Source organism: Eriocheir sinensis, chromosome 33 (assembly GCF_024679095.1).
Source record: "Eriocheir sinensis breed Jianghai 21 chromosome 33, ASM2467909v1, whole genome shotgun sequence".
NCBI lineage: Eukaryota > Metazoa > Arthropoda > Malacostraca > Decapoda > Varunidae > Eriocheir > Eriocheir sinensis.
In genome coordinates this window covers 7,998,677-8,021,579 of record NC_066541.1, presented here as the reverse complement: position 1 = coordinate 8,021,579, position 22,903 = coordinate 7,998,677, and the positions used below count along the sequence as shown (strand labels likewise).

The 22,903-nt window shown below is 44.5% G+C and overlaps 1 protein-coding gene across 1 annotated transcript; it reads left to right on the top strand.

Annotated features, from left to right (window-relative positions):
- The first annotated feature begins 341 nt into the window (after positions 1–341).
- On the top strand, positions 342–18,918 carry LOC127006676 (uncharacterized). Its single transcript, XM_050876865.1, has 16 exons — positions 342–491; positions 1,074–1,334; positions 2,550–2,687; positions 3,452–3,586; positions 4,607–4,667; positions 5,843–6,027; positions 6,634–6,767; positions 7,457–7,624; positions 8,526–8,640; positions 9,325–9,488; positions 10,320–10,415; positions 11,370–11,471; positions 12,905–13,144; positions 15,302–15,484; positions 17,414–17,525; positions 18,455–18,918. Exons 2-16 carry the CDS (start codon positions 1,100–1,102, stop codon positions 18,547–18,549), a joined length of 2,163 nt encoding a protein of 720 aa, XP_050732822.1. The 5' UTR covers positions 342–491; positions 1,074–1,099; the 3' UTR covers positions 18,550–18,918.
- Positions 18,919–22,903: the final 3,985 nt, after the last annotated feature.

Genomic DNA, 22,903 nt, shown 5'->3' with positions numbered 1-22,903 from the left:
TGGTAGAGTTGACAGTGTTCGGATAATGGAGAATGATGACCCGTATTAGAGAAACGAAAATTGTCACCAAGAAATTTCAAAGTTAAATTTCAATTCCTTTAGCATCAAGGGAAAATGAGCTATAATGGCAGTAATAGTTTTCCGATACTGGAGTTTGATGTCCTTACTAGAAAAACGAAGTGAAAGATCAAAGTACCAATCATTATTTACGTAACGAGGAGCTGGGAACAAAAGTGGAGGTCAGTGATGGTGGCGGCGATGATGAAGCAACTTGATAAACGAGGGAGGCGTGTCTGATTGTGTGATACTGATAACTTTACTCACACGGGGGACACGAGCTTGGTGGGGGTCCCTTGCTAATGGCGTGGAGGGGGCGGACGTGGGGCAGGGAGGGGGCGTTGCAGGTACCGAGAGCGGGCACGCAATCAGTAGCAGGTGAGGCGTGAACAGGTGAACACAAGGTAGCCCAGGTGTTATCCACGGCACTACAGGTGAGTAATGCGTTTTCTGTTAACTCTTAATTTATCGATCTGTTTAGTCATTCAATCATTTCGGACTTTCTAATTTTCTTTTTTTGATTTATAGTTGCTCATTTATCGTTTTTCATTTTTTTTCATATGAGTAAGTTTCTTTCGCGCTGGGTAAAAAAAAAAAAAAGTAGATAAATGTGTAAAAAAAAGATCAGGGGATACAATGAAAATTTCTGGACATGGTGAAAATACGTATAATGGTGTGTGTGTGTGTGTGTGTGTGTGTGTGTGTGTGTGTGTGTGTGTGTGTGTGTGTGTGTGTGTGTGTGTGTGTGTGTGTGTGTGTGTGTGTGTGTGTGTGTGTGTGTGTGTGTGTGTGTGTGTGTGTGTGTGTGTGTGTGTGTGTGTGTGTGTGTGTGTGTGTGTGTGTGTGTGTGTGTGTGTGTGTATGTGTGTGTGTGTGTGTGTGTGTGTGTAACCATACTAACAAAACAACACACACAACTAAAATAACACCACTCAAAACAACGTAAGAAAACACCAAAACAAAACAAAACTAAATCCACACACCTGTACACAACCAAACCTTCCACACACCTGCAGCAGTCACCATCGAGGAACCCGACAAGATGGTGACTCGTGGCGGAGGGACCGTGACGGGGGTGGTGACGGTGACGGTGGCGGTGGTGGTGGTGGTGGCGGCGCTGGTGGGGGCGGCTGAGGGGATGGACCGAGGACCCGCCGCCAGGGAAAACCGGATGAAGAATCTGAAGAGCTCGAACGAGGACCTGAAGGCGCTGAGGGAGAAGTACAAGAGTAGGATCGATATTGACTGTAAAGGATACGGGCCGTCACCTTCAGACCGTGAGTGTTGTGGTGATGATGATGATGATGATGATGATGATGAGGAGGAGGAGGAAGAGGAGGATGAGGGTCTGGTGTGACTGGAGTAGTGAGGGTGATGGTAAAGATTGTGATTAAAAAAGAGAGGGAAAGGAGAATGAGGATGAGGAAGTGGAAGAGGATGGAGAGTTTTTAGTAGTATTTATAGTTGAAAATGAGAAGCAGGAGGATGAAGGGGAGAAGAAGAAAGAAGAGGAAGAAGATGAGTAGTAGTAGTAGTAGTAGTAGTAGTAGTAGTAGTAGTAGCAAGGGTGGGTGTGGAAGAGGACTCATGCACAAAATCTATAACAGCATTAAAAAGTTAGGCGACCATCAAGAATAGTTATGCATGAAGGTGGAACATCCGTAGAGTCCCTCCTTTCTTCCTTCCTTCTTCTTTAAAGCTCTAACCCCTTTTTATCACTCCTTAGACTCCAACCTTTCCTCCTTCCTTCCGTATTATTCATTTCAAAATCTTATCCTTCCTTTATACAGCCTCCCATTTTCCCTTTATTACTCCGCCTTTTCCTTCCTCCTTTTTCATTTTCATCTTCAACCTTCTTACCCCCCTCCCCTTTCACTATTCCATCCTATCATTCCTCCTTTTTTTAGCCTCCTACTCCCCTTTCATCACTTCATTTTATCCTCCTTTCTTCTTCAAGTCCCCTGTCCTCCCCTCTCACTCCATTTTATCCTTCCTGGAGAAAAGACGCCTACGAGGGGATATGATTCAAGTTTTCAAGTACCTGAAAAAGTTCAACAACGTCGATCACTCAAAGTTCTTTGAACCGCAAACAAACTCAAAAACTAGAAATATCCGTTTACCCATTCAAGTACACTGAATACCGAGGTGCTTTCATCTGTTCTGCGGGCACCAAGTGGCTGTCGGGCAGATTAGATCAAAAGAGTGGGCAACCTCGTAATAGGCAATAGGCTTTCTGTTGCCTGCATTTCCATGTTTCCATGTTTCTTCTTTCCATCCTGCCTCTCTAATCTCTCATTGTCCTCCTTTTTCTTCTCCTCATTCCAGTCCTTAAAAACCTATCCACATTTTCTTCCTCCTCCTTCAATTCTATCTTCCAAACGTTTTCTTCGCCTCCTCTTCCTTCTTCTTTCATCCTACCTTCCTAACCTTTCCTCCCTTCCCTCCTCCTCCTCCTACCCTCCTCCCTCCCTAACACTCCCCCTCTCCCCCAGCCCCCCTGCCCACCGTGCCGGAGTCCTTCATGACACAGGTGGAGTACGCGTTCCTGGAAGACGACCTGTTCCGGGTCATCCACGGCGTCGAGATGTACGACAGCTCCAGCAGGCGCGGCGTCAACGACTACGACCTCTGTGAGACCTCGTTCCGTCTTCCTTCTGCGTCAGGGTGTTTGTGTTGGTCTGGTTTTGTTTGTCTTGCTGTTTGATGGTGTTTGTGTTGTCTGTGCTTGTGTGTTTGTCTTTTTCAGTCTTTGTGTATGTTTGTTTGTCTGTGTTTCATTGTTTGCCTAATCTTTATTTGTCTGTGTTAGTATGCTTGTCTTTCTCATTTTGCCTGTCTGTTTCTATGTCTCTTTGTGCCTGTATCTATGTTTCTGTCTGTTTTGCTGTTTATCCGTGTCCGTGTTTGCCTGTTTTTCTCTCTCGATCTCTAGTAATTTGTTTGTTTGTCTCTCACTGTCTGTTTGTGGTGCCTGCATTTCTGTCTGTCTGTCTGCGTATGTGTTTGTTTGTCTAGCTGTCTTTCTCACTGTGTCTATGTATACTTATTTGGTTGCCTGCCTCACTATCTGTTTGTGCCTGTATTTCTCTTTTTGTCTGTCTGTCTGTTTTGCTGTTTGTATGTGTTTGTCTGTTTATTTTTTGTATGCATCTTTCTCACTCTCTGTCTGTCTTGCTGTTTATTTGTTTGCTTGTATGTCTGTTTTTCTCACTGATTGTGTTTGTCTGTCTGTCTTTGTCAGTTTTTGTCTATTTCTGTCCGTCTGTCTGTCTTTGTGTCTGTCTGTCTGTCTCTGCCTGAACTTGTCTGTCTGTGCCTGTATTTGCCTGTCTTCTGTCGTGTGGCGCATCTCTCAACACTCTCGTGACGCCCCTGTGCCCCTCCCGCCCCTCAGCGGCCGGCGTGGGGGCTAACAGCAGTACGTATCTGGTGCGGGAGGCGATGCACTACAACCACTACATCGACGAGGCGCTCTTCATCCGCGAGGAAGACCCGTGCATCATCACGGGCGAAGAAGACTGCACCGCCAGTGAGCATCTTTTTCTTTCTTGTCTCGGTTCTGACGATATTTCCTAACCAGTCAAGCGTCATGTCAAGCTGTCGCCCATTTAGGTAGAAACAATATATGATATTTCTTTCCTATAATATTTCCTTCCTTGCTCCTTTTACTCCCCTTTACGACTTCCCTCGCTCACTTTCCCTTACTTTCCGTCCTTTCCCGCTTACTATTCCTCGCCTAACCAGACAAGTACAACATTGTATGAACTTAATTTTCTTCTCTGACCACAAAAGAAAAACTGTAAACATTGTATGAACTCAATTTTCTTCTCTGACCACAAGAGAAAAACTGTAAACATTGTAGGAACTCAATTTTCTTCTCTGACCACAAAAGAAAAACTGTAAACATTGTATGAACTCAATTTTCTTCTCTGACCACAAAAGAAAAACTGTAAACATTGTAGGAACTCAATTTTCTTCTCTGACCACAAAAGAAAAACTGTAAACATTGTATGAACTTTGCGTATTTCTTCTCTGATCTCCCAAACCAGACAAGAAAAAGACGGGCACATGATACAAACTTTACTCATTACTTTTGTCTTCCTGCTCAAACCAAACTGGCATATAACTGGAAACACTGTATGAACTTAGATTTTCCTCTCTGACTCTCCTGAGATTGTCGGTATTATGACACTTTCGGTTCTTACATCAACTATTTCTAAAGGTAAAAGAGGGGGACAATCGGGTTCTAATGGGTGTTTCTTTGAGTTCATGGTACAGAAGAAGGGTCAAACTACCACCAGGCTTATATGATCGGGCCGTATTACTAAACATTTCGTCGCCCAAGTACACATATTTGACAAGGCTTTCGTAGGAGGTGTGGGCATTTCCAGGAGTAGGTTTATGAGCCTGGTGGTAGTCTGACCCTTCTTCTTTACCGTGAACCTGAAGAAACACTCATTAGAACCCGACTGACCCCCCCTTTGACCTTTAGAAATGGTTGATGTGAGAAGCGAAAGTGTCTTTTAATACCGATCTCTTCCCTGGCCAGAGAAGGAATGCCAGGCGGGGAAGATTGACGACCTCCGCGCCGAGATTCAGGAACTGTTCGGGTGAGTAGCAGCAAGCAGGCGAGTCATTGATTAAAGTGAGTAAAGGAATGGGAACAAAAAATGCGCTTCAGGTAAAACAAAAAAAAGTCATTCATTACGATTCGATAAGTTAGTAACACAGTAATACGTATCTCTCTTTTAGTTAGTAAGTGTGGTAAAGGAACCTTGATGAAAGTGATTAAAGGAAGGGGTACAAAAAATGCGCTTCAGGTAAAACAAAAAAGTCATTCATTACGATTCGATAAGTTAGTAATACAGTAATACGTATCTCTCTTTTAGTTAGTAAGTGTGGTAAAGGAACATTGATTAAAGTGATTAAAGGAAGCGGTCCAAAAAATGCGCTTCAGGTAAAAAAAGTCATTCATTACGATTCGATAAGTTAGAAATAAAGTAATATGTATCTCTTTTTTAGTTAGTAAGTGTGGTAAAGCAACATGTTTAATGGAGCAAATTTAAATGGTAGCAAATGAAAACGTGAGTGAGCGCTTTAATGGGAGAATAAGACGGGCCAGGAAGGAGAATTAGTAGATCTTCACCTTAAATGTCTCTTCTATCCTTTCCAATCACTCAACTTCTTTCCTTTCTTTCCGATTTTTTCTACTCTATTCTTTCCTCTCTTCTTACTCATTCCCTTTTTGCTCCACCCGATTACTCTCTTCTATCCTTTCCAACCATTCCACTTCTTTCCTCTTCTTTCGCTTCTTTCTATCAATTCACTTTCTTTCCTCCCTTTCCGCTTTTGTCTGCCTTATCCTTTCCCCTTTTCTATCCTTTCTTACATTCCACTTCTTTCCTTTCTTGTTTCCTTTCTACTCTAGCCGTTTCTCTAGCCTCAACCCTGTCCTTATATCTTATCTCTCCCACCCTTTGCAACATCTTCTCTCTATCTCCATCCTTTCATATCCTCTCAACTCCTTCCCATCCTTCTCACTCATTTCCACTCCATCATTTTCTATCATTCCACTTCTTCCCTCTATTCACTCACTCTACCTCCTTTTCCGTTCTTCTCTAGTTCTCACCTCCCTCCCTTTTCGTCCTTTCTTGCTCCATTTTCTTCCCTTTCCGTCTTCCCTCGTTCACTCTCCCTTCCTTTTCGTCCTTTCCCGCTTACTATTCCTCGCCGTTCCTCTCTTCTCAACCCAGTTCTCATGTCCTATCTTCCCCGACCTTGGCAGGAACGTGGACACCAACAGCGGAGCGGAGTTCTTGGGCGCGTCGGGCATACTGCAGTTCGGTCCCGAGTTCAACTATACCTACATGGGCACTCAGGCGTGTCGGGGGTTGCGCTGTAAGGTGTTCCAGACGTGCATGACCAAGCCCCACGAGAACACCAGTCTGCTCTACACTTATTACTGGTCAGGTGAGGAAGTGATTCTTTTTGCTTCTCCTCCTTCTCTTCCTCCTCCTAATTCTCTTCCTTTTATTTTTTTTAGCTGTGATTTTTTGTCTTCCTGATGTTGTTTTTCTTCTCATCTTTCCTTGTACTTGTCTCACATTTTTCCCTGCCTCTCTTTTCACGTTCCTTTTCTCTTTTCCTTCCTCCTTTTCCATCCTCCCTTACTCCCTTTCCCTCCTGTTCCATTCTTCCTCTTTCTCCCCTTCCTTCATTTTTGTTCTTTCTTGCTCCTTTTTCCTCCATTTCCGTCCTTCCTCTAAGTCCTTCCTACCTCCCCTTTCCTCCCTTTGTTTTCTTGCTCACCCTCCCTTCTTTTCTGTCTATCCTCGCTTACTATTCCTCCCTTTTCTCTATCCTTCTTAGCTCTCTTTTCCTCCCTTTCCGTTTTCTTGCTCACCCTTCTTTCCTTTCCGTCCTTCCTCGATCACTCTCCCTCCCATTTCGTCTCCCCTTGGCACCTTATCCTCCCTCACTCTTCCTCCCTCTCCTCTCCCTCCCTTTCTGTTCATCCAGCCTCGCTTACTCCCCCTTCCTCAACCCCTCCTCTTCCCTCCCTTTCCCCCGCCACAGATACGGACTGGGACGTGCAGAACAATGGCGACCAGGTACCCATTATGGTGGACATCGTGGGCGACAACATCATCAGGCACATTGCGTTCTTCGACTTCAGGAGGGACTGGATGCCGGCCCTGGACGAACTGGAGGTGTGGAGGGAAGGGTGGAGGTGGACGGGTGTGTGTGTGGGTGTGTGGGTGTGGGAGGGGTGGCGGTGAAGAGAAGGTGGGAAGTGTTGTAAGGAGCCTCTGTATGTCTGCCCGAGTTTTATGTTTGTCTGTTTTTTTTCTGTCTATTTAAAGCAACGTTCTTCAAATATCCTTACTGTCTGTCTATTTGTCACCGTGTCTACTTGTCTGTGTACGTGGCAGTCTGCGTGAGTATTCCCTGTACGTTTGTCTGTCTGTCTAAAACAACGTTCTTCATATATTGTTACTGTCTGTCTATCTATCAACCTGTCTACTTGCCTATCTATCTACCTATGTTTACCTGCCTATCCTTTTCCCTCTCCTCTGCCTGTCTATCTGTCTGCCTGTCTAGTTGCCTCTCTAAGTCCTTGTCCACCTATACTTATCTATACATACTTATACTTACTTATCTATACATACTTATACTCTACATATTTTAATCAGAGTAAGAAGTACATAAGTAAGAAGTAAGAAGAGGAAGTGGGTTAGTGGTGAAGGTACAGGTGGGGGGAAGGAGAGGCAATAAGAGAGTCCAGTTGTATGGCGTAGGTTCGTTAATTGTTCTGGTGTGGTTATTGTTCATCGGGCATCCTATTTGCATTATTCGTGCTGGGGGTGCATATATCTACCTACCTCTCCCTCCCCCGCAGCCTCCCGTCGACGTCTACTGCCACAACCGCGTTTCGTACATCAGCCAGCCGAGCATCGTCAGCAGGTTCTTCTACAGGTCGGAGCGGGTGGGCGGCGTGGACATCACCGTGCCCATCGGCGACAACGAGACGCTGCAAGACCACGCGCGAATTGTCTTCCCGCAGCAGGTGAAAGGGAGCGATGATCAGGCGTGGGACAGGTGTAAGACAGGTGTGGGACAGGCGTAGGACAGGTGTAGGACAGGTGTAGGACAGGCGTGGGGCAGGTGTGGGACAGGTGTAGGACAGGTGTGGGACAGGTGTGGGACAGGTGTAGGACAGGTGTGGGACAGGTGTAGGACAGGTGTGGGACAGGTGTAGGACAGGTGTGGTACAGGTGTGCAGGAAGGCTGGATGGCTGAAAGGGAGAATTTATTTATTTATTTATTTTTACAGAGGGGGAGAATAGATTATTTTTTACAGTGGGAGAGAAGAAATCATTACTATTTTTTTTTTACAGAAGAGTTTATCATTATTTTTTTTCTTACAGTAAAGGAAGCAGCTCAAGGGAAAAAAACAGATGAGAACAAAAAAGCCACCTAATCACTGGTCCTGTAAAAATACAAATATAAATGAGTGCCCCTCCCCGAAAAAAAAAGGTCAATTTCGGGTGCAACTTTTTTTTCTATACCTGGTCATGTTTGTTGGGTTAATATTGCTACTCATGGTATTGGTGTAGTTATTATTATTATTATCACAAGAAGTAGTAGTAGTAGTAGTAGTAGTAGTAGTAGTAGTATATTAGAAGTAGTAGTAGTAGTAGTAGTAGTAGTAGTAGCAGTAGTACCAGTATTGTTTATTTTTAACTGCAACATGAAAATTCTCTATGTGTTATAACTCTTCTGATTTCGTTTAATATATAAAAAAAAAACATACACCAGTAGATGAAGTTCCTTAAAGCCAAGCTATCTTATGTTTAAGTTATTTTTCTGTTCTAAGACATTCGAACCGTCTTATAAGTAGTTGTAGTAGTATTAAAACCCCTCCACTCATTCCCTTATCCTTCCTTTCACTATTTTCCTTCCTTCAGGAGTGGTACGACTGGGACAGAAGGATCTCCCGGACGGACTACATGCCCTTCTTCCTCTTCAACGCCGAGAGACGCTTCGAAAACCTGACCCAGGACATCATGGAGTTTAATCAAGGTCAGAAAACATGACTTTGCAGCCTTTCCTCTGTATGCATTATTCTGTCATTTGTCATTTTCTTTCATGTCTTCGTACTTATTTTTTTTATCATCTGTACATGTCTAGCTTCTTATCTACCTTTATCTGAACTGTTCTTTCTTCATTTAAACAGCTGTCATGTATACTGCTCTTGCCTCCTCTATACTCCTTCTTGTCATCCATACTCCTCTTTCTTCATCTATGCACCTTCTGTCCTCAATGATCTTACTTCATCAATACACATTCTTCTCTCATCCATATTTCTTTTCCTTCGTCTATACACCTTCTATCTTCTATATTTCTCTTCTTTCAACTAAAAACCTTCTTCTGTCTTCCATACTACTTTTTCTTCATCTGTACAACTCCTTCTCGTATCCATATTTCTCTTCTTTCATCAATACTCCTTCTGTCATCAATATTTCTCTTCCTTCGACTAAAAACCTTCTTCTGTCATCGACACTACTTTTTCCTCATCTGTGCAACTCCTCGCGTCCATGTTCATTTTCCTGCATCAATACACCTTCCGTCATCCTTGTTACTCCTCTTTCGTCTATACATACTTTTCTGTCGTCAACATCCCTCTTCCTTCATCTATATACCAACACCTCCTCTTTCCTTCCTCCCATATACTCCAGCACCTCTTCCCTCCCTCTCCTCCGCCAGGGCTGAACTACAAGGTGCTTCCAAGGCTCGGCACCTGCAAGATCGCGCCCATCAACTACAACGTCACGTGGGGGGACGTGGAGGTGGGGCCGGACGGCTCCATACACATGATGAGCCCCTGGAACTTCGAGGACCTGGCGGAACCCATGCAGTACAACGGGCTGGTGAGGGGCGAAAGGCCACTTGCTTGCTTCGTCTGGTCTTCATACTTGTACAGAACTTAATGAACACGTAGACCATGTTTTACCATTTTTCCTCGAACAGCACTTCACTCTTTATCCCCCCCTTTTTTTTACAGCAGAGGAGTCACTTCAAGGGTATAAAAAAGTAAAATATGTAAAAAATAAGGCCCGATACTCACTGCTCCTAAAAAGAGTTAGAGGAGTGGCCGAAAGATAGGTCAATTTCGGGAGGAGAGGTGTCCTGATACCCTACCCCTAGTGCTATTGTCTGTATCTAAACTTAACACGCAGTCACGAAGATAATGTTCTATTTTCGTTGTCTGGTTGTCCTGAGCATAATGCACACACATATAGATATTTAGTTCTCTCATATTCCAGGACTACACTCTTTAGCTCCCCATTTCTATTCCTATTGCAAGAACCTTATACGCGGTCACATATTTATCATATTACTTTTATATATAGTTTGCATTGAATATTGACTCTACTTGTACTGAACATGATGCGTGTGCACTTAAGATCATCTATTTCATCATTTCCTCGGACTGCACTTCAATTTTTACTTCTGTTCCTATTGCCAGGATCGAAACATTACACACGGTCACGTACTTAACATTTTACTTACACATGTAATTCATATCTAACATTTAGCTTCTGCCACTGTTCCTCCCCTTGCTCTGCTCCACCCCTTTCCGCCTCAGTAACTAGAGCACGAGAGAGAACGTTCCACAATATACAGTTTATGTAGTAATGTAACACCATACCTTGCGTCCCCTCCTGTGCCGCCGTCTCCGCCACCTGCGCCGCCGCCAGCACTGGGAGCGCGGCATGCAGGCGGACGTGTGGGTCGGCGTGAAGCTCAACCCGACCATCAAGATGAATGAGACGATCGTGTGGTACTTCGCCTCGGTGAGTCACTTGAAGGGTTGTGTGGCGTCTTCGCGTGTCTGGAGGAGAGAACCAGGAGGGGAAACAATGAGGGAAACTATATATGATATTTGCTTCACTATAATATGTGACTTTTAATTTAAAGAAGGGAGGAAGGAATGAATATGTTGCTTTCATTTCTTATATCTGAGCCAACTTGCAGAAGGGAGGAACGATTTTATGCTTTTTCTGTCTTTATGCCTGACCTAACTTCCAATAGACAGATGGTGAATTTTTTTTTATGAAAACAAGTGCTGATTTTTTATTCTAGTTATTTTATCAAACTCTAAAAAAAAGAACCAATTAGTCTTGACAAATATAGAAGCCCAGGGGAAAAAATGAAGGGAGTAGATAGTATTTTTCCACTCCCTACATTTGATTTAAGTTGCAATAGATAGAAGGTGAAAAAAAAAAGTATGAAAATAGGGTTTGTTTTTATTCAAGTTATTTGATTGAACGTTCAGAATGGCGTAGTTAGCCTTGGAAATAATAAAAATATCTAAAGTGCAAGATACAATTCTATAGGCCTACTTGAGTTTTATTTCGTTTTGGTAAAGTCTTCAGCTGTGCGTTAAGGGGTTATTACACTGGGCAAATTTTCCGTGAATCTTCAGTCAAACCACGATTTCCGCTAGCGTTGTTTTCATTTGTTTCTTGTTATTGTTGCTGCTGCTGATGGTGAGTAAAACCGTCGTCCTTCGGTGAAATCTACCGTAGCTTTGGAAGATCGTGGACACGTCAGAAAACCACAGAAATATGAGAACCACGCCAGCGGAAAATCATGGTTTGACTGAAGATCCACGGAAAATTTGCCCAGTGTGATAGCCCCTTTAGTCGGTCAATGTTTCTGCAGTAAGTCCCCGTCATCAATAATACGTTTTCTTCGTCACATACTTCCGTTCTCTCTCTCTCTGACCCCTTTCCCCCCTCCCGCAGCCCTTCTTCACGGCCGACATCCAAGGGAGGGACGGACGAGACAATCCGCAGCTCCCGACCCTCGACAAGGTTCCCATCAAGCTGGAGAGATATCTAAATAGGGTGAGGAGACACTTCGGGGGTGGAAGGGGGTTGATGGGGGGGGAAAAGATGGGGGGTGAAATGGCCACCTTGGGTAATTAATAAATACTCTCTTGCTTCATACAATTCGTTGATCATCCATTACACTTCAGTACACTTCTAAGTCATTCTCCCTCCATGGTTAACTTTTCCTCTCCCCTTCACTCTCTTATTCGTTTAGTTTACCTCCCCTTCTTAAAACTTAACTGATCACTTCTACTCTCAACCATTTCCTCGTTCCTCCTCCTCCTCCAATTCTTCCCATCATTCTCCTACATCATCCTTCCTTCCACTGCTCTCCATTCCCTTATTTATCTCCCCCTTCTTGCTTCAGTTTACTCACTTCATCTCTCATCTTTCTTCCACTGATTTCGCTTCCTCTTCATCCTCCCATTCCCTGTCACAATTCTTTTCTTTCCACATTTCCCTCTTTCAAACATCCGCTGAACCTCCCATTCATCGAAATATCCCTTTATTCTCTGTTCTTTTAATCACTATCTACTCTTCTTCCACATCCTTCCTTTCATTCTCCAGTTCTTTCAATCATTCATGAACTCTCTCCTCTTCCCTTCTTCCCTATCGTTCCTTCCATTTTCCTGGTCTTTCACGCATTCAGTCACTCTGTCTTCTCTTCTTCCTCATCCTTCCTCTTATCCCTCCTGTTCTTTCATTCATTTAATCACACTTAATCGCCTACAGCCTTCTCTTCAACGCTTCTCTTCATCCCTAACAGGGCAACCATTTAATCAGTATCTGCTCTTCTTCCACATCCTTCCTTCTCTTCCTTCTCTTAACAGACCGATCAGTCAATCACTCTCTCCTCTCCTCTTCTCTTCTTCCACATCCTTCTCTTTAGCGCTCCTCTGCATCCCTAACAGGCCAACCACTTAATCACGGTCTCCTCCAATATCCTTCCTTCTATTCTTTCATTCTTCCTTCTCTTAACAGGCAAGTCAATCAATCACTCTGTCTCGTCTCCTCTTCTTCCACATCCTTCCTTCTCTTCCTTTTTTCCTTCTCTTAACAGGAAAATCAGTCAATCACTCTGTCTCCTCTTCTCTTCTTCCACATCCTTCCTTCTCTTCCTTCTTTCCTTCTCTTAACAGGCCAATCATTCAAACACTCTGTCTCCTCTTCTCTTCTTCCACATCCTTCCTTCTCTTCCTTCTTTCCTTCTCTTAACAGGCAAATCAATCAATCACTCTGTCTCCTCTTCTCTTCTTCCACATCCTTCCTTCTCTTCCTTCTTTCCTTCTCTTAACAGGCAAATCAATCAATCACTCTGTCTCCTCTTCTCTTCTTCCACATCCTTCCTTCTTTCCTTCTCTTAACAGGCCGATCATTCGAACACTCTGTCTCCTCTCCTCTCCTCTTCTTCCATATCCCTTAACGCCCACCTACATCCCTTTCAACAGGCCGAGGGGATTCCCCATCTCGTCTACCACATCTACTCCTACGAGAGCCTCATCCCGCTGACACATAATCACGACATCTCCATCTGCTACGACCCCAGCCAGATGCGCCACTTTATCTTCGACCTCCCGCCCTACGCCCTCAACAACAGTCGCTACCTCCGCGAGAACCTCAAGTACGCCATCCAAGGGTCGCTGCAGGAGGCTGGCAACCTCTCGCCCCTCAGGATCAACAGACTGGAGGTGAGGACGAAGGTGGATGGGTAAGGACGTTTGGTGGAGTTGGGTTATTTTTTAGGTAGGAAAAGAAGAGATTGGTGGAAGAGGAAAGGTGAAGGGAAGGGAATGTGTGATTGGAGGGCAAGTGTAAGGGTTAAGTAAGGTGAGGAAGAGAAGAAAAAAGAGTAGAGTGGGTGGAGTCTGGTTTAGCTAGGAAAAGAAAAGGTTAGAAGTGGTAAAGGGAAGGGAAGTGTTTGGTGGGGCTGTGTGTGCGAGAAAGAGAAGAATGCAGAGCAGGTTGGATGATGATGGGTTAAGTTAGGTTAGAAAAGAAAGCCTGATGGGGGTACTAAGAGGAGAAAGAAGAGAGGAAAAAAAGGGAAATGAGAAGAAGGAAAGAAAGACAGAGGAAGAGATAAGAGGAGAAAGAAGAGAAGAAAAAAGGGAAAGGAGATGAGGGAAAGAAAGACAGAGGAAGAGTTAAGAGGAGAAATAAGAGAAGAAAAAAAGGAAAAAGATGAGGGAAAGAAAGCCTGTAGAAGAGCTAAGAGGAGAAAGAGGAGGAAGAATAAGGGAAAGGAGATGAGGGAAGGAAAGCCTGTAGAAGAGCTAATAGGGAAAAGAGGAAAAAATAAAGGAAAGGAGATGGAGGAAAGAAAGGCTAAAGGAAGCTGAGGGGAGAATATGTAAGATGGATAGGAAGGGGAGATCAAGAGAGAGGGGAAAATGAAGGTAGAGGGGAATGTGCAGTTCAAAGAGAGGAACATGAGAATGGGAGTAAGTGTTTGCCGGGGAATGAGAGTGCGAGTCAGAGGAGAAAGGAAACTATAGGGAGAATGTTTTAGTATTAGGTAACAAGTGGGAAGATGAGGGGAAGGGATGGTGTGTTGGGGAAGTGCAGGGAGGAACGAGGAACTGGTTGAGAGTAGAAGTAATCAGTTAAGTTTTAGGAAAGGGACGTAAACTAAAGAAATAAAAGAATGAAGGGGAGAGGAAAAGTAACCATGGAGGGAGAATGACTTAGAAGTGGATTGAAGTGTAATGGATGATCAACGAAGTGTATGAAGCAAGAGAGTATTTATTCACTACCCAAGAGGTAAACTAAAGGAATAAAAGAATGAAGGGGAGAGGAAAAGTAACCATGGAGGGAGAATGACTTAGAAGTGTACTGAAGTGTAATGGATGATCAACGAAGTGTATGAAGCAAGAGAGTATTTATTAATTACCCAAGGTGGCCCATTTACGAGAATGTAGGAGTCTAGGAAGAGGAAGGTTTATAGTGAGGAAATGAAGGGTTGAGGTGGAAAAGGAAGACAATGAAACATGAGAGGGATAAGGAGGCGGAGGAATGAAGTGAGAATCAAGAACGATGAAATGGAAAGAAAGGAATATGCGAAAAAGGAAATTAAGAAAAGATATTAGAAAGGGAGAAAGGGGAAGAAGGATGTGGGATAAATGCAGGATTATAGGGTAGTGAGAGTGAGAGGAGAGGGGAAACGAGGACGGGACGGAGGGAGGGAGGGAGGGAGGGAGGTGGCATTTTTTCCCATGCTTAACATTTAACTAATCTCAAACAACGTCCTACGATAACGATACAACACGAAAACACCTCACACGAAACATCATAACCTTTACCAGCTCGACGACACTGGTGCTGTTTTCTCTTTTCCGCAGATACACATACGGTCAACGCCAACATAATGAAAACAAAACAAAATCCTTCACCAAGACATACAAACCCAATTATGTCATGACTTAAGACGTGACACTAACACAATGCCATCTCTCTCTCTCTCTCTCTCTCTCTCTCTCTCTCTCTCTCTCTCTCTCTCTCTCTCTCTCTCTCTCTCTCTCTCTCTCTCTCTCTCTCTCTCTCTCTCTCTCTCTCTCTCTCTCTCTCTCTCTCTCTATCTCACTCTCTCTCTCTCTCTCTCATCATACTTGCCTACTTCATTCTCTCACTTCAACTTTTTTCCTTCTTTCTCTTTTTCACAACCAAATTGACGCTCTCCATTCACGTTCCTTCTTTCCATCCTTCTCCTTTCCTCCATTCTCTCCTCTCTCCCTCCTCTTCTATGCCTCCTTCCTTTACTGAATGGAAAAGACACACCTCAAGAACTGTTATGTGTGGATCGACTGCCCTCTTCTATCTTCCCTTCATCCTTGCGTGTCCTCGAACAGCTCAACCAAACGGACAAGGCTGTGACGGTCCTCTTCACGCTGCTGGAGAAGCCGTCGCGCATTGCTGACGTGAGCGGCGACGAGAGTGAAAACTACCTGGACGACGCCGTGAACGCCATCCGCTCCACCATCGACGACTCGCAGCTCATCATCCAGGTCGAGTACGGCAACTCAGTGGACAACGTGAGTAGCTCGTGCAGTCCAGTTCATTGCAGGTCAGGTAAGGTCAGGCCAGGTCAAGTTAGATCAGTTCAATACGCTCACATGAACGTGAAAACACCCGATTAATCTTCATTCTGGCCTTTGGAAATAGTGGATGTGAGAGGTGGAAGGGGCTGATAATACGGACCCTGGTGCGGTGCCTTGGAAGTGGTACAAGCGTGACTGCAATCTTGGAGCACTAGAGACACAAGATGACGACCCCGCCCCGTAGCCAGTGACACGACTACTACTTGTCTTGTCAGCGCTGTAATAAATGATGCGGTAATCTTGGTCCATGAACGTTTTTTTTTCTTTACAACAAAGGATACAGCTCAAGTGCACAAAAAAAGGAAACGATAAAAAAAAAGCCCGCTACTCGCTGCTCCTAAAAAGAATCCAAGGAGGTGGCCGAAAGAGGCGTCAATTTCGGGAGAGGTGTCTTGATCTTTTTAATAGCCAGTTGTACGATTATTACTCTCCTCGCATGATAAAGTATAAACCAAACAAGTAACCATAATTCGCAGTGGTACGATAGTTAATGTCCTCCTACGATTCTAAAAGTATGTAAAGAAAGCTAGAATATAACTCTATACCACACTAACCCTCTTAAACACACACACACACACACACACACACACACACACACACACACACGAACTGGAAAAACTGGACAGATACAGATATGGAGACGGGGCCACACGAGCGTAAGCCCAGGCCCTGTAAAACTACAACTTGGTAAATACAACTAGGTAAAAATAAATACACACACACACACACACACACACACACACACACACACACACACACACACACACACACACACACACACACACACACACACACACACACACACACACACACACACTTCTCCGGGACAGTTAAAGTAGTCTAGTAACAGTTAAGAGGAACGACAAACAGAATAATAAAGAGAGGAGAAAAGGTACTGCGGCAGCCAGACTCAGGGAGCGAGAGAACCAGAAGCAGCAGCAGTAGTAGTAGTAGTAGTAGTAGTAGGAGGAGGAGGAGTAAAAGTAGGAATGTAAAGCCAGAAGCAGGCCAAGTATAGCAGGAGGACATAAGTAAAGGCGAGTGCAGGAGTAAGCCAGGCAGGACACACATGTAGTCGGTATTAGAAGACACTTTCAGTTCTCACATCAGCTATTTCTAAAGGTCAAAGAGGGGGTCAGTCGGGTTCTAATGAGTGTTTCTTTAGGTTCATTGTACAGAAGAAGGGTCAAACTACCACCAGGGACATAAAACTAATCCTGGAAGTACCCCAAACTCCCACGAAAGCCTTGTCAAATATGTGAACTTGTCTTGACTAAATGTTTAGCAATACGGCCCACTGTGACAGACTTCACGAGGAGGCGGCGGCGGCGGGGATGTACTGTGACGGCTGAACCTTGAACTCTCCGCACCTGGGCTTTGATCACCTGTCTTGCGTCCCCTCCCCTAATAGACTTGAGAGTCAGGATGAAAGGTGCTCGGCGTCTTAGAATTCACTTTCCCTGTTGGAGATTTAGATGACGGTGATTCCTTTAAGAGCTTAACATGACATGGACGAAGGGAAGGAGGAGGAGTCATGGAAACATGGAAAGACGGTCAACAACAAGCCTATCGACTCATTACGATGTTGCCCGATTTTTTTTAAGAAGTTGATGGTTTTTGCACTAACTACTTCAGAAGAAAAATTGCTCCATTGACAGATTACTCGGGTTGAAAAGAAGCTCCTGCCAATGTCTGTATCAAGTCATCTCGCTCGAATAGATAGACCTGAATCTACCTCCTCGCTTCCTGAACCCTCCTTTATCCTCACCTTACCCTCCTCCACATTGCCCCACTACTACGCTCTCTTCCCAATCCCTCCCTCACCCCACCCTCATAACCACCTGAATCTACCTCTGCACACAGGGAAGAAAAGTGACCTTCCCCCCAATGACTGCTCGCCCGGGGACCATGAAGGAGGTGAACCGGGGGAGCGGGCAGCCCCAGCCGAACGAGGTGCTCACAGGGTTCTCCTCAGGTAAGGGAGACAGAGGGACAGGTAAGGGGGGAAGTGGGACAGGTAAAGGGAAAGGAGGGATAGACGGGGTAAAGGGGGGAAGGGGAGGGAAATGGGGGAATAGTAAGGAGAAGGGAACTAAAGAGAGAAAAAATGAATGGAGGAGGAGGAGAAGGAGGCCCAATGATGAGAGAGGAAGATAGATAGCTATTTAGAGTGAATTCTACAAAAGTACATAAAGTAAAAAAAAAATCTATATACAAAACTCATTCATAGAAAATCAACATTAAAAAAAATCAGCCTCACTTTCAATCTCATTCTCCCTTTCAAATTCCTTTCTTTGTCATCTCTCAGGTACACTTTCACTTTCAACTTCACTTTCACTTCTTACACCTTCCACCTCTTAAACGCTCACTTTCAATTTTTATGGATTCCCTTTCTCTTTTTCGTGTACTCTATCTTCACTTTCATTCTTCCGTTCTCTTTCTGCTGCACTTTTCCTCTCACCTTCACTTGCACCTTTTCTTTCATACTGAGCTGATCTTTACTTGCCATGTTCTTTTACATCGGCTCATCTTCACTTTTATCTCTTGCACTTTCATTTTTAATTCACTACTACTTTCATCTGACCTTCCATTTCACCGTTTCACCGTCTCTTACACATTCATCTTCATCTTTTCTTGAACTTTCAACTTCATTTTCATGCTCACTTTTACCGTCTCAACTTCGGCTCACTTTCACAACCTTCTCATGGACATGCATTTCAATTTTTTTTGCACTTTTCGCCTTCACATTCATTCTCACCTTCAGTTCATCTTCATCTCACTTTCACCTTCACTTTCATTCTCACCTTCGGCTCACTTTCATCACCTCATACTCCGTCATTCTAACCTTTCCATGCTCGTTCACCTCCATTCTCACGTTCGGCTCACATTCACCGCCTTCTGCAGGAGACATGGCGGGCTTGGCGGTGGGCATGATCATCCTCGGGTGTCTGCTGGGCTTCGGCGGGATGTACGGATACGTCGTCTATAGCAAGAAGTAAAGAGGGGGAGGAGGAGGAGGAGGAGAAGGAAGACGAGGAGGAGGAGAAGAAAATGCAGGACAATGACGACGATGATGACGAAACAGGTACAAAATCTCACCTTGCATCCGTCACAGGTGAAGTAATTACCTACAAAGAAGAGATTTAATCAGTTTCTTATGCTTAATGAATCCTCTGTGTGTGCTTTGTTTCTGTTTAGTTATCATTGTGTCTACGGAAGGAGGGGAAGGAGGAGGAAGGAGGAAGGTCAACGTATGTTTATAAGATAGTAAATACTGTACGTGAATCTTTATATATGTACGATGTTCTTAGGCTTACGGATAATTAAAGAAGACCTGATCTGAGTACGGGAATAAAAGTTAAACAATCCCTTATAGATTATTTAATGGTGATTGTCCTTGAAGAAAGTATATACAAGTCGTTATGAACACACACACACACACACACACACACACACACACACACACACACACACGCACACACACACACACACACACACACACACACAGGATAAATACAACCCGATGCTAAACCTCATATCCCACCCATTGATAAATCACACGAATCATAAACGAAATTAACACCAATATCACACACACACAAAAAAAAAAAAAATCCCACGACGAAAACTATTTAAAGAAACCTGTAAAAAAAAAGGTAAAAAAGACCACAATGAGGAGATAAAAATAACGAAGGAGGAACATTGAACACCAGAAAAGGGGAGAGAGAGAGAGAGAGAGAGAGAGAGAGAGAGAGAGAGAGAGAGAGAGAGAGAGAGAGAGAGAGAGAGAGAGAGAGAGAGAGAGAGAGAGAGAGAGAGAGAGAGAGAGAGAGAGAGAGAGAGAGAGAGAGAGAGAGAGAGAGAGAGAGAGAGAGAGAGAGAGAGAGAGAGAGAGAGAGAGAGAGAGAGAGAGAGAGAGAGAGAGAGAGAGAGAGAGAGAGAGAGAGAGAGAGAGAGAGAGAGAGAGAGAGAGAGAGAGAGAGAGAGAGAGAGAGAGAGAGAGAGAGAGAGAGAGAGAGAGAGAGAGAGAGAGAGAGAGAGAGAGAGAGAGAGAGAGAGAGAGGAGGAGAGGAAAAAGGGGCAAGAGAGACGAAAGATACCAAGAGGAGGAGGAGGAGGAGGAGGGTGAGTGCGTGAGTGTGTGGAGGGAGATAGAGCAAAGCAAGTCGTGATTTGTGATTGATAGTCCCCGGCGTGTGCCCTCCTCCATAAAGTCTCTATCTGCTCTTACACTCTCAAGGGCGTACCGACATCATTAATTAGACAGCCACGGCCACCGACACACGCGGGCGGGTTGGTGAAAGGAATTAGTTTATTGAAGAGACAAGACGTGGAGTGGGGAGGAGCCTGGTGCGTGGAAGCCTGACCGAGCGAACGAGGGACGGAGGGAGGGAGGGAGTGTGCGTGTGTGTGTGAGAGAGGGAGAAAAAATGATCAAGAACGTTTTGTGAACATTGAGACTGATACAGCACGGCGTGGGAATGGAGGAGTGAGGGAGAGAAAGAATGAGAAAGGGAGGAGTGAGGAAGGCAGGGAGAAAGGGCGGAAGTAAGAGATGGAATGGAAAGTAAGAAGGGTTTGGAAGGTTTGGCATGAAAGAGAGAAGGAAGGGATGAAAAAACAGGTGGATGCAGGAAGGAGGAAAGGAAGGAAAGATGAGGAAAAACGAAAGGAAGGAAAGATGAGGAAAAATGAAAGGAAGGAAGGAAAGATGAGGAAAAACGAAAGTAAGGAAGGAAGGAAGGAAGGAACAGATGAATAGGGAAAGGAAGGGAAGAGGGAAGCAGGCAAGCAATCAAGTAAGGAGAGAAGGGAAGATACCGGAGATGAAGGAAGCGAAAAAAGAAAAGTAATGAAAGCAGAGAAAACGCAAAAAAAGAAAAGAAAACAGAGAATGAGGTTGATGAAGATGAAGTCGGAGGCAAACCAAGCTAAAAACAAACACGAAAAGCAAAAATAAAAACAAAAGAAAACAGACATGCATATTGCGATGATTGGAATACCGGTTTGTCTATGCCTCCCCAAAAAGAAAGATTGACAAGTGATCTCAAGAAGAGCCGAGTGAGCGTAGACCTTCCCGGAAAGACGAAAACGGGCGAGAAATCAACGCTGAACTCTGAAGGCGAATCAATGTGGGCGGGAGAGACGGGGCGGCGGATGGGGGGTAGGGGGGTAGGGGTAGGGGGGAAGCCTCGACGGACAGGCAGTTGAGTTTCCAGTAAGTTTCTCTGTTTACGCTCGCTCGTGCAGGCGTTACGCAGACGTCCTCCTCTGAATTTGAGTATCCCTTCATTTTTCAAAGTCTGGAAAATTAGCTTCCTTCTGTATCGCCTCGTTAAGCAGCCATTCAGGAAGGACACGCGACCGGCGGCCAAATTGCAGGTCTCGGGGCAATACGGAGGAACAGTGATTTTCCTGAAGGCGACCACACCGCCGCTCCCCCTCCTGCCTCCCCCCCCCCGCTCTCCTATCCTCTCCACACACACACACACACACACACACACACACACACACACACACACTCAAACGTTAGCTCGTGCGGAGGAGGAGGAGGAGGAGGAAGAGTGGGAGATGAGCGAGGAGGAGGACGAGTATGGAAAGGAGGAAGATGGAGAGGAAAAAACGTGAAACATGGAAAGGCAGGCAACAGAAAGCCTGTTGGCTAATAACACGGTTGCCTGCTACAGTGATTTAATTACTACTTTAGGCACTTCAGTGACCTGCAAAGTTGATAAAAGCACTTGCTGTACGTGCGCATGAGTACGTTCAATCCACTTCTGACAAAACAAAGCAGCGATCAGAGCAATTTTTAGAGTTGACGGTGTTTGCATCGATTACCCTCGCAGGAAGATTTTTTCCACTGACAGATGACTTGCCTTGTAGAAGAAAAAGCTCCCGCCGAAGTCTGCACTACATCTCTTCCATTGAATCAGTGGACCAATATTTCTGGTTCTCGAATTAGTTTGGAGCTCAAAAAGCTTGGAGTAATTGACTTTACTGGACTTGTTGAAGTACTCGAAGACCTGTGATCTTTCCAAAACCAAAGGCGTTATTCAAGTCTAAAGACGTTATTACAATATATAAAAAATATTAAGAAGTTATTCTATTCCATTCAAAAGGTAAATACGTTGTCAAAAGATGATTTGATATGAAAAGACTGGGCAATTATAAAATAATGATAAAAAGCTGAATGGGATGTGGGGAAAAACTGAAGGAATTAAAAAAAAAACTACCGGAATGGAATGGAAAAAAGTATTGATAAAAGGAGAGCAAATCAATAAGAGGAACGTGACAGCGGAAAACAAGGTTAATAAACGATACGCCATGAAACGAAAACAAAACAAAACAATGAATACCGTACGTAGCAGAGAAACGATACATTATGACAAGATCAAATATGGAGAAGGAAACACTAACAAACAAGGAAGACGAAACAACAATCAAACAAAAAACAAAACAAAAAGAATGAAGGGCAATTTATCACCATCACGAAAAAATAAAATGTCGGAAAAAAATGAAAACCTTAATTCTTATTCACGACTATTTCCATTCAAACGCGATGGGCAAAGGAAGGGAACCGAAGGGAACGAAGGGGAGGGGAAGCGAAGGGAACGAAGGGGAAGGGAAGGGAAGGGACGTGAAGGGAAGGGAAGGGAAGCGAAGGGAACGAAGGGGAAGGGAAGGGAAGGGACGTGAAGGGAAGGGAAGGAAGGGGAGGAGTACAGCATTATATCCACACCATTTATTCATATATTCATTCACTTTGTTGGCCTAGATTCTAGAAACATACCTGAGAGAAAATGGACGGCGGGGCGAGGCGATTGAAGGGGAAACGCGCGTGGAATGACAGGTGTGTTGAATGTAGGGGACAGGTGTAAGGATGTGAAGAGGAGCAGGTGTATTGAGTTATGTGATAGTGACAGGTGTAGAATGTGTCGTGGAGCAGGTGTAAACAAGCCGAGGCAGGTGTGCAGTCAGGTGTAAAGGGGAACAGTTATGTGATGGAAGGTGTGTGAGGGAGACAAATGTTGGGGAGCAGATGTGTGTCAGGTAGAGGTGTGTGGAGACAGCAGGTGTAGGACATATGTGTATGGGGTGAAGGAGATGTGTTTCTGCAGGTGTATGGGGACAGGTATGGTGTGAATGATTTAAAGTGTGGCAATGTGGAAACAGGAGTAAAGGAAAAGGTGGTGACAGATGTGCAGGCAGATATGTGGACGACGCAGGTCTGTGTGGACACTTGTATCAAGGTTAAGGCTGCAGGTGTGGACTAGTATTAAAGGGGGTGAGTTAAGTATGGGAACAGGTGTGGAAGGAAAGGTGTGTAGTGTTGCAGACATGGAGACAGGTGTG